Raw genomic sequence first — 15,742 nt, 5'->3', positions numbered from 1 at the left:
TAAATTTTCACACAACCTTTACACCATGACCTGCATAGACAGCATGAACATGCAAAAGTGACTACAGGGATGGACAAGCACCCCCATACTGCCCAAGAACGATGCTTTCAGTAACTAAATTATGCAAGACTGACAACAAACACCGGCAGTACAGCTCTTGAATCTCCGTGTCAATTGTGTGGGGATCCACCTGCACTGTGCGGTTGCTCAGCAGCAGGGCTGCACAACAGCTGTTCACACGCACAATGTGCGCTGAAGGATCTGGTCGGGACCTGAAGTTTTTCTTCTAACTGTAATTTGTTTGGAAGCTGACAGGAACATTCCCGCATCAGCATCAGCTGCCGCGGCCGCAGCCCCCTCTCCCACTGCCTTTACAGTTCACCATGCAACGTTATGCTGAAATATTCAGCTTTCATTAACAAAGCGCTTGTTACTGTTTACCTGGTCTTTTGATTTAGCTCATGCTTTGTATGTTATAAAAACAAAAACGCTGTTCTTATGCACCGCGGCACTATAGAAACAACAAGAAACCCTATCCTTAGCTTTACCTTGCTCTATTCTGCTTTGGAGATAGAATCATTTAAAATGAGTTTAGGGCTGGATTTAAATAAATAAGATAAGATAAAAAAAAAGCACAGAGATGGTGTGGTTTTGTTTTTTAAATGCTTGCTTTGTACTTAAACACAGGACTAACAAACTGCAGAATAGAGTACCAGAACTTGTGAGAAGATCTTTGCAATTGGGTACAACAGCTGGGGTGTGCCATGCTCTGAAAGTCCCTAATATACTAGAAGAATATTGGAGTATTAAACAAAAGTAAAAAAATCGCCAGCAAATAGCACTGGCCACCAACAGAACAATGGGAAATACAAAAAGGTGAAGCTAATATGTAAATCAGGGTAGCATGTTTGAGGAGTTCATTTTTAACAATACTATACACACGCACACACACCCCTATTGAATTCGGGGCTCCTACAGAATGCAGATTTCACTCATGCCTTCCACTGCAATGCTGCTAGCTGTGTGAGGATCACTGCATCAGGAGCAATCAGCTGTTCAGTTGCACTTCTGTTGTATTCCACTGCAGACTCACAAAAAACAGAGTCCCACCATGCTGAGCAAGTACCATTACCACCACCTGAAGAGCGCAAGCCTGAGGTTCTGGGCATATCAGAATCCAAAATGGTAGAGTGCGGGGATTGGCTGAGAGGCTTGCAGGAGGAGAAGATTAAAAGGCAGAGTGCAGGGATTGGCTGAGAGGCTTGCAGCAGGAGATTCATATCATTTACCTGGCGAAATGTCCTGGAAGAGGGATTTCCAGATTGTGTACTGCAGGGGTCCCATGTATTTGGATGTGGGGAAATCTTCATACGTCAGGTTAGTTTCATGGATCTTCCCTTTAATTCTGAAAAAGACCAGTGTTACAATGAGTCCAGCAGGTTTCCAAGCCTCTGCTAACATTGTGTGTAAAGGCTGCTAGACACCAGACGCGATGCAACAAGTAAAACTGTACAGCAATGCAACAAAATGAATAGAACCTATACTTTTGATAAGTATCTTTTACACCACAGGCGACACGACAAGCGATGCAGGGGTGACACCAGGGCGACAGTGGAGCAACACAAAATAAATAGAATGGAATCCTATTTTTCGTTATTTGTCGTGCAACGCCTAGGGAATTGACCAATCAGAGAACAGCCTCAATGCACGGTGTCCACCTGCGTGAAGCAGTACCCAAAATGACAGAAAAAAAAATAAATACTTGCCGTCAAAAAATAAATAGAAAGGTAATATATGGGAGTCCATTTCGAAGGCCCTGGGTAAGCCTGGTATGTATGATTTATTGCCATATATGTTGAAATACCATCAGAGAAGACACCCATAATTACTACATCAAGTTGACGAATATGTACCAGTCTTGATCATAGTTTTACTACTAGCAATTTTTTTGTTTTATTTATCTGTCAGTTTTCCAATCTGTTGCATCGCTGCTTCTGGTATGTAGGGTCATGTCGCTGCGAAAGTATCTCGTTGCCCAATGAAGAATCGCCTCGCGCCTGGCGTGTGGAAGCTACAATTGTGATTCCAAAGCTCCTGGGGGGCCGGGACACACAGGAACATTCATGAGTACTGCTGTTGTACTTACCTGAACGTCCGCCGGTATTATCTTTATTTTATTATACAACAAAAGGAGCGGATTGGAAGAAGAATCTAATCTCTATACATCATCATGGGGTGCCTCAAGCCAAGATGGGAGACAACATTTGGGGGCTGATTCGTGAAAGTGATTTACAGTATAATCGTAAATCTCGAAAAACTACTCACTTCTAAATCTTTTGTAGTCATTTTTGTATTACTTTAGTATAAATACATGTTAATTTGGATTCATATGTTGTTTTTTTCTGACTATGTGAACGAAGAGACACAAATTCGCCCGTTTTCTCATTGGAAATAGGTAAATTTCAAAATATCACTCCTGGTCACAAAAGCAAAGTTTGTGGGGAAAAATAGCCATTTTCTATACTTTTGAGGCATAAGCAATTAGGAAATAACACTTACTACCCAGGAACAAAAATTGTGTTACATAGTGTAATCGGCTTGCGTGCAGTACAGTTTGACTGGTCCTGCGGAAGCTCTCCATGGCAGCGGTCCTACCTTTCGGAGGTCAGGGCCACCCCCTGCAGGAAGCTGTGCTGGTCGCTCTCGCTCAGGCGCTCTTGCAGGATCTGGATCCCCTCCTTGACATCGTGCAGCTGCTGGCTGTAGCGTTGGATCTTGTCCTCGATGTCGCAGAGCGTGCGCGCCGTGTCCGTCTCCAGCTCTTCCAGCATGGACTTCTGCCGCTCGCGCAGGAACCGGTGCAGCCGCTCGAACGCATCGGCCAGCGTGGCGCGCAGGCTGTTCGCAGATGACTGTTCGGGAGAGCGAGGGCATTCTTACACTCTACACATATACAGGGTTATTCAATTTCACATGGGCAGGGTTAGTGGGAGTTCCTACTCTGTGTATTAAAGGCATTTCAGGAATCAGGCCCCTGCTAATCTGCTCTTCTCACAGCAGCATGAATGAGTATACAGGGAAGGAACTATTTAAAAAAGGGTCTGATTGCTCAAACTCCTGCATTTGTGAATTAACTTTAAAAACCGAAGGTTTAAGAACGCTCCTGTAAAAAAGCTATTAATCTTCAGGCTATCCCGTTAAAGTGCAGGTCAAGGAGAGAGGCCTTTAATGCTTTACCATCACAAAAAGACACACACACACACACACACACACACACACACTGTGGCCCTGCTGTTGCGAGGCAGTCCATGCCCGACAAGCCCCACAGTCTCTTCATGAGTTAAATACACTCACCAAGGAGGCTCTGCCGAGGATAAATCACAACAGGGGCACTCATCAGCAGCCAGGCAACTAATAGTACAAAGCTTTAACAAAAATCCAAAGTGTTTTAAAAAGAAAACGGTGATGAAGGCATTACCCTAAATGTCTACTTGATGTATATAGAATAATACATGAGCTACTGTGAATTACAAGCAAATATAATTGCATTGCAGGAAAGTTCATTTAAGAGGTTAAAAGGTGGCATTTCTGGAAACTCATTGCACACATTGCAGACGGTTCATATTAACATCCCTTCACTTTAATATGGTAACATAAATCAAAAGTTATGACAAGACTTAACTCAATAGTCTGTTTCGTCTGTTCAATTAATCTGGTAGATGCAATAGGAAAATGTAATAATGATGCTAAACTGACTAAAAACAGCCAAATGCAAAAAGTATGTAAAGAAAATAAAATGTTAGCGAACCATTGTGAAACTGGAATAAGCAGTAAACTGGGTGAAGCTGAAAAACAAGCGTGGGATACACTGGAAACTGCTTTAAATGAAATGCTTCTGGTGCGCAGGTCAGTTTAACATTAAGGGATCTTCCTTTACTGTGTATGTATTGAAAGGAGTTTTGTTTGATTACTTTGTTGCACATTCTAAAAATCGACATTGAATTCAAGTGTAAGAGCCTTATATAGATCACATGAGCTGCAGCTCTACTCAGGATGTGATTTACACCCAACCACAGCGAGAACGGGGGTACTAGGGAAATAATTACTATGCAATAACATTGTACTGAGCTTATTTGTCACGACTAAAAACAACACGTGTGTTATAATGGTATGTCCCATTTCCTTGGCTGCACAAATGCAGTTCAGTTTCAGTTAAACTTTCACTTTGGTTTTACCAAAAACTGATTGGATGTCAAAAACAGTTGAGAGAGAGAACAAAAAACAATCTGATCATATCCGACTTGCAATGGAGATGGGACTCCCCTCAAGTGGGCAGGACGGGCTGTTGGGATGTTGTACAGAGAGTGTGTTTGTATGGAACTCCCCTCGAATGGGGTGCTGGGATGTTGGGATGCTGTACAGAGTTTGTCTGTATGGGACTCTCCTCGGGCAGGCAGGATGGGGTGTTGTACAGAGAGTTTGTACAGCATGCGAGTGGTTTGCTCTGGGCAGTCCGATCTCCAAGAGCACTGCTGAAACGAGGAAGTGACCTCTGAATGAGATTTTCCTTGCAATGTGCAGGGATGAGGAGAAATGTCGTACATTATGAGGTTAAACCTTTCTGGTATCACTAAAGGGCTTTCCAAGTAATATAAATCAACCTGCAACGCCAGCTCCAGCAGCTCTCAGAAGCCCCTGATATTTGTACTGAAGAAGCTGGCTTGACTTGCAGCGTTTGCAATTAAAACACAATTCTGTAGAAATGATCAATGGCCCTGATCACAGTAGGCCCCAGAGTGTCAAAATATCCGTGTATCTTAATTATTCACTGTCAAAACCAAAACAAAAATCAACAACACGCTGCCACCTCACAGCATTGCAGCTGCTGGCGTAACGACACCCCCACCTCCCCTCCATTAGAGAAGGTGTCCAAATTAAACACTTGCTCAATACACCAATTTGCATTCTTGAAATTGTCATTAATCAATTTCTAGGCAGGACTGTAGAAAGGTGGAAATCGCCACTTCAACAAATTGTCACAGCCCAGGAGGCAAAACTGCAGCCTAATTCCTTTAGGCTTTATTAGTTGAGAGAAAAACTGCGCATCCATCCATCTGAAAGCACACTCTTCACGATTACTTCACATCCTGTGACGTGCGACTAGTCGACTACCAGTTTCTGTGTTCACCTGTCACTATTCAGTGCTACTCTTAGCATGTTCAAAGCTCTTGGCTCTTGATTGGGGACAAACATCTTAAGCAATTTTCATTAAACAAATTGCCTTTTCCATTGCTCATTCTATACACACTCTTCATATACATCATGTCCTCCACACGGATAGGTTTAATTTGCATGTTTGTTTCACTGGTACAGTTACCCATGCTGTACTGCGTGCTAATGCTGGTGTCTGCTTACCTTGGTCTCAGTGAGCTGTCGCTGCAGCAGCTGCAGGGCCTCTATGTGTCCCCCCTCACTGTCCTGCAGGGCCACCAGCTGCTCCTTCATCTCCCTCTGCAAGGACACAGGCATGCAAACAGTAAGGGTAAAGCATGAAGTACAGAACTAATGAGACTCAACTGGCGTAAAAGACACAATCACGGAATGTGAACAGGCAAAAGTGTGGAATACCAACGTAGGGAACTTATGCCAAGATATACACTGCTTTAAAACCAGACCCCTGTGATCACACTGTGCCCTGTTTCAGTCACCACACTGCATAAGAGAAGCACAGAGAGGACCACAAGACTTCTACCGTGAGCCTAGAGGAGGAATACTGGAAAACAATCTCTTCATTGCAGTGTTTTCATTCCTACAAAAAGGTACAGACGAAGGTAAGCTCAGGCTCTCATTTCAAACAGAGACATGCTATACAGTACAAAGGGAAGTTGAGGGTTAAGGGTGAAATGATTCCCTGTGTGTCAGTGATTCCTTTAGGCCAAGGTGTGTATCCGGTATACATAAAGGGTTCCTGAGTGCAGACATGTGGAATGCATAGCTGGTAGGAATGCGTCATGCCTGTTTAAGGTAGAAACGGTAGTAAACATGAACGTGCCACACACCATAACACCCTGGTAACAGGGCGAGGAGCCCTGTACAGTGTTTTGTTTATTTTTAGAACAGGGTTTCCCCCCTCCGCCCCCGTGTTATTTTGTATTATTATTATTATTATTATTATCATCATCATCGTTATGATTTATTTATAAATGTGACGGCGTAGCCGTGTGTTTTTGTTTTGTATTGTTTAAGTAGCGTGGATGAGTAGCCCCATCCACAGTAATTTAAAAAACCTGTGCAGATTGTGGCCGAGGGGTAATAGAATAATTGCCAGCTAGTTAAACCCCTCGGCCATGGTATAAAAAGCCTGCAGCTCTCCATGTTCCGGGGTGGGGTGTTAGGAGCAAGAAACGAAACTTAAAAAACCAAAGGATCAGTGAAGGCTATTGCCCAGCCTGATCGTGTTGTTTGTGTTCGAGATTTTGTTTTTACTTTATTTTGCTCTGTGAGCACTGTGTTTTGTGTTTAAACTTTTTATTTTATTTTTGTATTTAAATAAACGGCGCGCAGTATCTTCTTTTTGAACTGCAGTACTGCCTGGTGTCAGAGTGTTTCCCTTCCTGCTTCGGACCTGACGTCACCGCACAGCCACCCTGTCACAACCCTAATGTAAATAACAGACTGCAGAGGCACTTTGGGTCCCACGTTTCATCAGCTGGACTGCTGGTCCAGACTATTTGCTGCAGATAAGCGGGGGAGAGGGGTTCGGGGTATTCCCCTTCCTCGAGAACATTTTGGACAAAGATAAATCTGACCTAAATTATTACAATTACATTTCGTGCTGGATGCATATTATTTTAAAATTCATGTCCTGCGTTGTCCTCCGACGCTGTAGCTCTTGGGTGGCTGCATGGTGAGTCCGCAGTGTGAAAAAAAAAAAAAAAAAAAAAAGGGGTCGGCTGACGGCACACGCTTCGGAGGACAACGCAGCTCTCGGGCATCTTACAGACAAGCCAGCAGGCACCCGGCCAGACTACAGGGGTCGCTGGTGCGCGGTTAGCCGAGGACCCCCTGGACGACCTAACCCTCCCACCACCCGGTAGGCGCTCGGCCAATTGAGCGCCGCCCCCTGAGAGCTCCCGTCCTCGGTCGGCAAAGGAATAGCCTGGACTCGAACTCGCGACGTCCAGACTATAGGGCGCATCCGGCACTCTACACAAGTGTTTTTACTGGATGCGCCACTCGGGAGCACATCAAAACCTTTCAACCTGAAAGAGTTACTTATAATGTTACCTTTGCTGTATAGTAGGGCTCCGTGTTTCTGAAATAAGCATTTCTTTAAGTTTATTCAAGTGATTCAGCCAGTATTCCTAGGTGAGGGCAGCAGTGAATCTTGAATCCTGGCAGCCGCAGCAGTAACAGGTACTCTTCAAACACTATCGATCTGTCTGGACATTTGCTCTCAAGCTTTAAGAGGAGCACAGAGCTGTTATTAATCCAGAGAGACAAGATGGATGAATTATGCATTGTTTGCCAACCTGGCCGGAAAGGGGTTTATTTAGCATTATAGGAGATCTCAGCTCGTTTGATTTTAATTACAATGGTAATTAATCTGCTGGCGGATGCCTGCTCAGCTGGGAGCCCTTGACCCGTTCTTATAAAACAGGGAGGCTTAATTAGGTCCTCATTCAGAATAGAGACCAATCTGGTACTGTGCAATTATTACACGATTATGAGGACCCCCTGCATGCGTGTGGACTGCTTTTTAAAAGGCCACCTAATGCGATGTAGTAAAATAAAATGGCCAAGTAATCAAAGAGCAAATTATCTGGAAAACATCAAAAAAGTAAAAGTTAAAAAACAGAATAAACCAGCCAGGGCACGCTCATACTGGGGGTCCTCATGATCAAGACCCAATACATTCAAACTGGTTTAAGAGATCGCTCGGGTACGGAGATGGTCTGTCGTCCAGACAGGATGCAGGTCGCTTGCCTCACTCGCACTCTCAAGTGCCTGTCTTCTATATCCTACCTAGTTGCAGGTGTGTGCAGCTGAACTTTGTGAAGTCTGCTTCCACAGTGCTTATCTAAAGGTACAACGTCGTTCCAGACACAGCACATATGCAAGATCAAAACGTACCCCCAGTTCATGAGCTCCTTGTTCCTGCACCCAGGCTGCTTGGAGCAGAAGAACGAGTACGATAACCTACTCCCACACACTGCAGCTGGGCTCCACAGTGTTATTATGTAGCCTCTAATGATCTTTACAATCGTGTTCACTATGCAAAGTGTGACAGATGGAGGGAGGGACACTATCAGTTTCTAAGAGCAATAAAATATGACAGCAAGGGAACCGACAGTAGTATTACATTGCTTTCACTATTCCTTTCCAAGGTAAACACATGCATCAAAAGTGCATCCAGAAAGCTCATTTGTTACTTAAACGAATGCATTCCTTTTTTGACGATCATTTTACAGTGTCTAATGCTAATCAAGCTTGTTGAAAAACAGGCCCCAACACATTCAAACTGGTTTTAGTTGAGGCTGTATTGATTTCCCAGCTCTTACATTTCTGACCTGAAGGAACTTTTCCTGAGCTTTTACTGTGGGGTTTTAAGTCAGACCTCGGTTCAACAATAAATCAGAACTCACCGTAAATGAATCCTTGGCAATTGTATTGAAAGCATTTGAAACTCTAATCCATTACTCCCCCAGCTCCCATACATTAAATCACAATAGAGGGGTGTACCATGATACTTGGCCAAAGGCACTACTGACTGTAGCTACTGGGCTCCAGACTGCAACTAAAATGGTTGCAAATGTGTCAATATATATGAACACGCTATGATGTCTGTCTGTATAAAAAATGAAGAAACCCCCCCCCCCCACACACATCACATGTTTTAATAAACTGAAGTGCAAGAAGGATGCTAAATGCTTGTAAGTGGGCAGCAGTGTGGAGTAGTGGTTAGGGCTCTGGACTCTTGGGTTCAATCTCAGGTGGGGGGACACTGCTGCTGTACCCTTGAGCTTTACCTAGATTGCTCCAGTAAAAACCCAACTGTATAAATGGGGAATTGTATGTAAAAATAATGTGATATCTTGTAACAATTGTAAGTCGCCCTGGGTAAGGGCGTCTGCTAATAAATAAATAATAATAATAATAATAATAATAATAATAATAATAATAATAATATGCAGACAGGTGCTGGATTGACACCAGCAAAATACAGTAACCCCAGTTTCATGCAACAGTTGTGATGGTGACCAAACGTGCGAGTACTGTTGTGTAAACATGTAGCTTAATAAACAGTTGCATTCAAGAAAATTTAGAACAGCGAAAAATAAAAAAGCACTTGAGGTTTGTGCATTGCACACATTCCATTAACAATATGCTCAATCATTTTAATGAAGGGATATAATGCAGCACATTATAAAAAATAATTAAACAAAAAAAGGAAGCGAAAAGGTTACCGTACCAAGATGAAAAAAGTTTTGTGAATTCCAATTAACCAACGTTACTTTTCGACCAGTCAAATCACAGGGTACCTAAATAAAGTTGAGTCAACACAAACAGATTTTTTCGTCTGTTGCATTTTCTTTAGCAGCCTCAACTATCCCAGATGTAATAGATTTGGTTACACTGTTTATCGTAGAGTTTAAGGATGATTTAATTGTGCAGCAGATTCCCTAGTAAGATGATGAGCTGATAATATCTCTTCAGCCACAGAAGCAGGCACAGTAATTTAAGATATTACCATAATGAAAGTAATGTAGCGGGAGTCTTGTACAAAAGCAGGGTCAGCTGTTGCAGCGAAGACAAAGATTATTTATCAAACTGACAGTTTTAAGGAAGGTTAAAGCAGAATGCATAGACATACGTGGGACTGTAATTTGGAAGTGTACTGCTGAGAAAAAAAATAAACATTTAGAGAATTAAATTAAATGTACGGCACCTTACAAGATTGACTGCATAATACTGTAAACAGCAGAACAAACCCACTACAATTTAAACTTGTTTTTACTGGAAACAAATGGGAACATGCCAATCATAAGAGCAGTCTGTTACACGCTGTCAGATCAGGACTTGCAGCATGCCATTTCCCATATTATAACTGTACACAATTAAATGTGCACAGCCACATTATTATTTAATTGGTTTAACTAATAAAACAAAATCAGTCAAACCAACGAAATCATGTGGCTGGGCAAAGTTGGCAGTCTTGGCCCCAGGCTGTTCCTCAGCACCTGAGCAAAGATTGCTGCCAGCCACCAAACACGCACACACACACACAGAGCCTCTGCCCTGTCACAACACATACATATACACACAAAATAGCCCGTCATTAATGATCGCTTGATGTTGTGACACATCATTCAAAAGTAGGACTGTAATAGGTATTGTATTGCACATCATATAGAGACCTGCATGCATCATGATGTGTATGATATTGTGCTCCATGTGTATTGTACTAGGTAGTAATATTAGCTACACTTTCAGGATGTGTATGACACTGTGCCACAAACAGTCCCTTACTGTTAAACCAAACTTCAAACTGCATATGGTCTCTTTATACAAACGCCACCTATGCACAACGCTAATGTGAGCCCTGCTTTGCCCAGTTCTGGCTTTCCTAGATTATAAATTACAGTGCTTGTGAGATCAGAGTTAGGGGGCTGGAAGGTGAAAGAGAAAATCACTTCATCATAAAACAGTCTGTCTCTCACTGCCTGCCCCAGACACGACCTCACATCCACCAGCAATCACAGCCTGTCATTACAGAGACTGGACACAACACACCCACTGTACATACTAACCAACAGCAAGCCTAAATATGAAAACAAACTGATCGATAGAACTGTTATGGATTCCATAACGGACTGCTTCATAAAACTGAAATCCCTTTTGGTTATATTAATAACCCTTTGGTTCAGCATTACAGTACAGCAGAGTTACACCTCCACTCAACATGCTGTTAAGACAGGACCTATGAGCACAGGAGCTCTTATTGAGCCACAATGAAGAGAAATCGTCTCCACCCACAGCAAGGTCTGTTAAAAACTGTGCAGCCTTCCACTGACTCTCAGAGATCTGAACATAGCTTAATCATATCCACCCACAACAAGGCCTTTTTAGAAACCTTTGACATGTGCAGCCTTCCACAGACTCTCAGAGATCTCAAATGTGCAGGTTTGCAGAGGAAGTAGTCAATGGAGACCAGATTCCAGAACCGGAAGGTGGAAACGCAGTGTTTTCTCCAGTCTCTAACTCCTATTTTATGAAAGAGGTAAAACACTAAAACAACCAAGTTATATATTACAAATAAATCGAAGTATCATCATCACCTAACACCCAGACGGGGAACAGAACTTCCATCACTACCTCTCCTAGGGAGCCAGCACATGCACTGTACAATCCCTCACCTTGTTACTGTATCAACAGGAAATTAAATCTGCCCCTCCCCAATGCTTTATCGATTATTCACTTCAACAGAATGATACATTTCACTTGGGCAAGACGCTGTTGTAATAATTCACAGTGTCGCAATGCCTGAGGGCATGTTCCTTTCCAGCTCCCCTGCCGTGTGTGCTGTGCATACAGAGTACAGAGAGGCCCACATACAGGGATTCCTCTGCCTATGCTTGTTAGCGATCATTTCCATACATTTACAAACTGGTTTCTCTCTTGTATGTTCTTTAAAGCCTTTTGGAACAGCTTTAAATCTCACATCTTCTGCTTGGATACAGTCATGCCGACTATGATGCTGCTTTTGTACTTGAACTCCTGTACTTCCTGAATGCCTCCATTAGTCAAAAGCAGTTTTTCTTGGATGGGCGAGTCTGGAATTAAAACTAACGGCTGCACCAATTTCATGGTAGCTCCAGGTGGAAGTAAGGCATCTAAAACCTACCACTCACCGTGCTTACATGCAAGTAGCATTCCCCCCACTGCTGTTCACAATCCCTGTACCAGTTTGCACATAAGCAGGTGTTTGAGCAACAAAGACTAAAAACAAAATCTGCAGTGTGCTGTACACCCACCTAGAAAACATTTTGGGGTTCCAGCTGTTCTTGTGAGATGGCTTGGCATGTGACTGCAGAGAGGACTTTTATCTGAACCAACATTAGAGATGCAATCAGCAAGCTACAGCCTGATTGAATATCCATGAAGTAATACTGAATGCATTAGATGCACGATTAGTCAAAAGAGCAAGAAGCAGTTGGAGAATTTCTGTGGGTGCCAAACCATTAGCCCCACTCGGCTAGCACCCACAGAGCACAAACCTTTTTGCAACCGGAAACACTGCACAAGAGCCACTGTACCTACCAGGCTCTCACTGGTGATGGCCCAGAAGCTCTAAACAAGAGTCGATACAGTCTGTAATGTCACTTGAGTTGCTACCTAGAAGGTCTTTGGGGGCAGGGGGGGACTAAGCGAGTTACCTGGAGTAATTTGCAGACTTAAACTAATTACTCAGAATACTCATCTGAACTGTTAAAATAAGCCAGTATGACTAGCTGTGCTTCAATTTTGCTTCCTTTTTATTTATTTTTTTGCAAACCCAGCAATTTGTTGCTAGGGAAACAGATTCCCTTGTTTATTCCACACTAGGTCCGTGACTTGTAGCAGAACGTGCCAACATTATTAAACGGGAGCACGTGATTTTTTGACAGGAGGAAGCAGGGTGGGCTCTGCTTTATTAACAGAGCGACACGCTTGGAAGCCAAGCAGCCTGTGCCTTACAAATCGAGGGATTAGAATTGCGTTCAACCTCTTGTTAGCGATCGTGGAGTACATGCATAGCTATTGTGTTCAGAAGGTGCAACACCAAGACCAACACGGAAGCACATGAGAGGCAAGGGGCATTACAAAAGAAGGAGTCAAACTTGTATAAAAGAATACCTCCGAACTCCAACAAACTCAATAAAGGACCATTCAAGCCTTTTGACTGGATGCTAGGTTGTGTGCCAGGATAAGCCAGGTGTTTTTCTTTTTTATCCTGTGTGTCTAAGGGACTTCTTAAAGTGGTTCTAGTTGATGAATCAATCCCACACATCTTCTCTTTCATGCATTTCCATGTGCTATATGGGTCTCGCATGTGCAGTTTTGAAGGACATGTGTGTTATAGCAGACATGTACTTTCATTTGATAAAAGGCTTGTATTTTGGTTGGTTACGTTGCTTTCAGGTATTCTGTTACTGTTCCCCTTCCTAGGTCATTTCACCTCAGGAGGGTTTTCAGGGTTGAAGCAGCTCACTGGCTAAAAAGCATGTCAGTCAATAGCAGCCTGCTGGTTATGACAGGAAATAAGGGTCGGACCAGTGGGGACAACAACATCACTGTCCAGGTGAAATGGAGCAAGAATAATCTATTTTTTATATAACCACGCTTCTGAGAAAAACTGCACATTTCTTTCAAGACCTACATACTGCAGCTAATGGAAGTGTATGAAAGGCATAATTTATGGGATTATTCTCAAACTATAACCTATAACTATTTTTAAACTGTGAACAAATGTTGATTTCCAATGAATTGCATGTCTGCTTGGGGAACATCAGGACAGCCTCCTGTGCTGTGCAGCTCCGCATGCACCAGGCAGCTCTGCAGAGCCCCCTAATTAATAGCAGTCTGAAGAGAGATTGTGCAGGATTAGGCCGAGCACGTCTCAAGGCGATCGGACTGTCTGGATCAGACCTCTGGCAAAGCTCTTTCCTCACGATCTAGAGGCCCAGTAATCTGCCACCTAACAGAATTCTCTCACCACAATAGATCCAGCACTGTGGCTTTAACCCACGACTGCCTCTACAGCTCGACAGACGGGTTGTAGTCCTGGGGGCTGCTGACTCACACAACACTACAAGCCCCTTCTGTGCCCCGAGCATGCTGTTCTGAGGGCTGCTCTCACACAACAAGCCCCTTCTGTGCGCCGAACAGACCCTGCGATGGAAATGCAAGAATCCTGGGAAACACATCTGCCGCAGTGACACCCCCTGCATGTCCTGTTACCAATAGGAGAATCCTGGCAGATATAGCTTGGCATTGATTTAAAAGGGGTTCCACATTAGGTGCGACCCAGCATTACTATCCAAGCCCAATGACTAGGGGTGTGCCAATTCACACGGTGAACCGTGATACTTTTCTTGACGATACAATTAAAATCGATAGTGACCCCTGTATCGATCCACTTTTTTTTTTTTTTAAGCAAAATTTTGTCTGCTAACAAACATGAGCATCCATTAAATGTGTGTCTACACTGATAAATAGAGAATAGTATTTATTAGCATGCACTCTAGCAGCCTCACTTACCATTCACTGTGTTCAAGGTGCTTTTGTCAAACCCGCTGGCAGCGGAGTGAAACAAACTGAAAGGAGGCGGTTTATTAATGTTGATAATCTCATCAGGACGATGGTGAAATTCAACCTGATCCGGACGGTTTAAAATCCAGTGTGGACTCGCCTCATGTTCTAGAAGAGTCAAGCTGTGTGTAAAATGTGTAAGGCTTGAATTTGCAGGGCTCCAAACTAGCACTAAAATGGTTGCAAATGTGGCAAAAAAAAATTGTAAACAGTTTTTTCGGTGGTTGGCGCACTGGTGCCTGTAACACAAAAATGCTGCCCCTCCCTTTAAAAGCGTGTCAATATTTATGAATGCGCTATGATGTCAGTCTGTTAAGGGGGAAAAAAATGCATATCACACGTTTTAATAAACTGAAGTGCGAGGAAGGCGGTAACAAATTCACCAATGCTAATAACAATTTCAGTTACTAGCATTGGTGGTATTAATACCAGCAGAATACAGGAACCCCAGTTTCATGCAGCAGTTGTGACAGTGACCAATTGTGTTCAAGTGTCGTGTGAACATTCTGTAAAATAGCAGAACCAACTCACTGCAATTTACTGAAAAATAAACAGTGAGTAAATAAGAGCTGTCTGTGTTACATGCTGTCAGATCAGGACTACAGAGAGAACTGGAGCTGCTGCATGCTGTTTCACATGTTACACTGTACAAAATCAGAGGTGCCGTCACCAATTCCAGACACAACACTTGCAAAATATTTAAAATATTAAACATGCCGAGTTCATTGCAATCATCAGCTGCACAGATTAACCACTCAGCAGAATGTGACAACAAACAAGCAAGTACAGACATGAAGTTACTGTCTTAGCATCTTAACAAGTTGTTGTATTTTAAGCAGTTGAATATGATAGCAACTAACTTACCACCCAGCTATTTAATTTGGCGACCAAAGACAAAAACGTTATCTGGAGCCCTGATTTGTAATTTTGTTTTAAAATAAATGGATTTTAAAGAATAAACAACAAACAAAAGCATAACAGGCTGTGCAGCTTATTTGACCAAAAGTGATTTTCCAGTGTTATTGCAAACACTTGCACAAGCAAAATGAGACAATTGTGCGATTATGTTTCATGCTTCATTTACTGTATTGTGATACGGATCGTATCACGAAGACACTGCTGATACCCAGCCCTACCAATGACCTAGCATTACAGTACAAGCCAGTACAAGCATTACAGTGACCACACAAGCTGCCTGGCAATACCCAGCAGAGAGAAGGATCCCAATAAGGAGATTAAGGGATCTGAAGTGGTCTTGGCTAATCTTTAAATCTACATACTCTAGTTGCTTCTTCAAGAGCCTTGTAGAAGTGCCATCACCTTGAGTGGTTTAAACCGTCTACATTTTTAAACATTTAAAATCCTATTATGTGTGTTTTGTATAATTCTC

General features: G+C 42.9%; 1 protein-coding gene across 1 annotated transcript in view; it reads right to left on the bottom strand.

Moving 5' to 3' along the window:
* LOC131696458 (E3 ubiquitin-protein ligase TRIM62-like) overlaps positions 1-15,742 on the bottom strand; it is a 40,028-nt gene that overhangs the window by 3,728 nt on the left and 20,558 nt on the right. Inside the window, exons 2-4 of the mRNA XM_058993435.1 lie at positions 5,416-5,511; positions 2,656-2,912; positions 1,290-1,405 (exon numbers count right to left, since the gene is read on the bottom strand). Of these exons, the coding sequence (XP_058849418.1) occupies positions 1,290-1,405; positions 2,656-2,912; positions 5,416-5,511 (469 nt within the window). The remainder of the gene's footprint in view (positions 1-1,289; positions 1,406-2,655; positions 2,913-5,415; positions 5,512-15,742) is intronic.

This window comes from Acipenser ruthenus, chromosome 20, assembly GCF_902713425.1.
Source record: "Acipenser ruthenus chromosome 20, fAciRut3.2 maternal haplotype, whole genome shotgun sequence".
Lineage (NCBI taxonomy): Eukaryota > Metazoa > Chordata > Actinopteri > Acipenseriformes > Acipenseridae > Acipenser > Acipenser ruthenus.
This window is presented reverse-complemented; position numbering and strand designations above follow the sequence as displayed.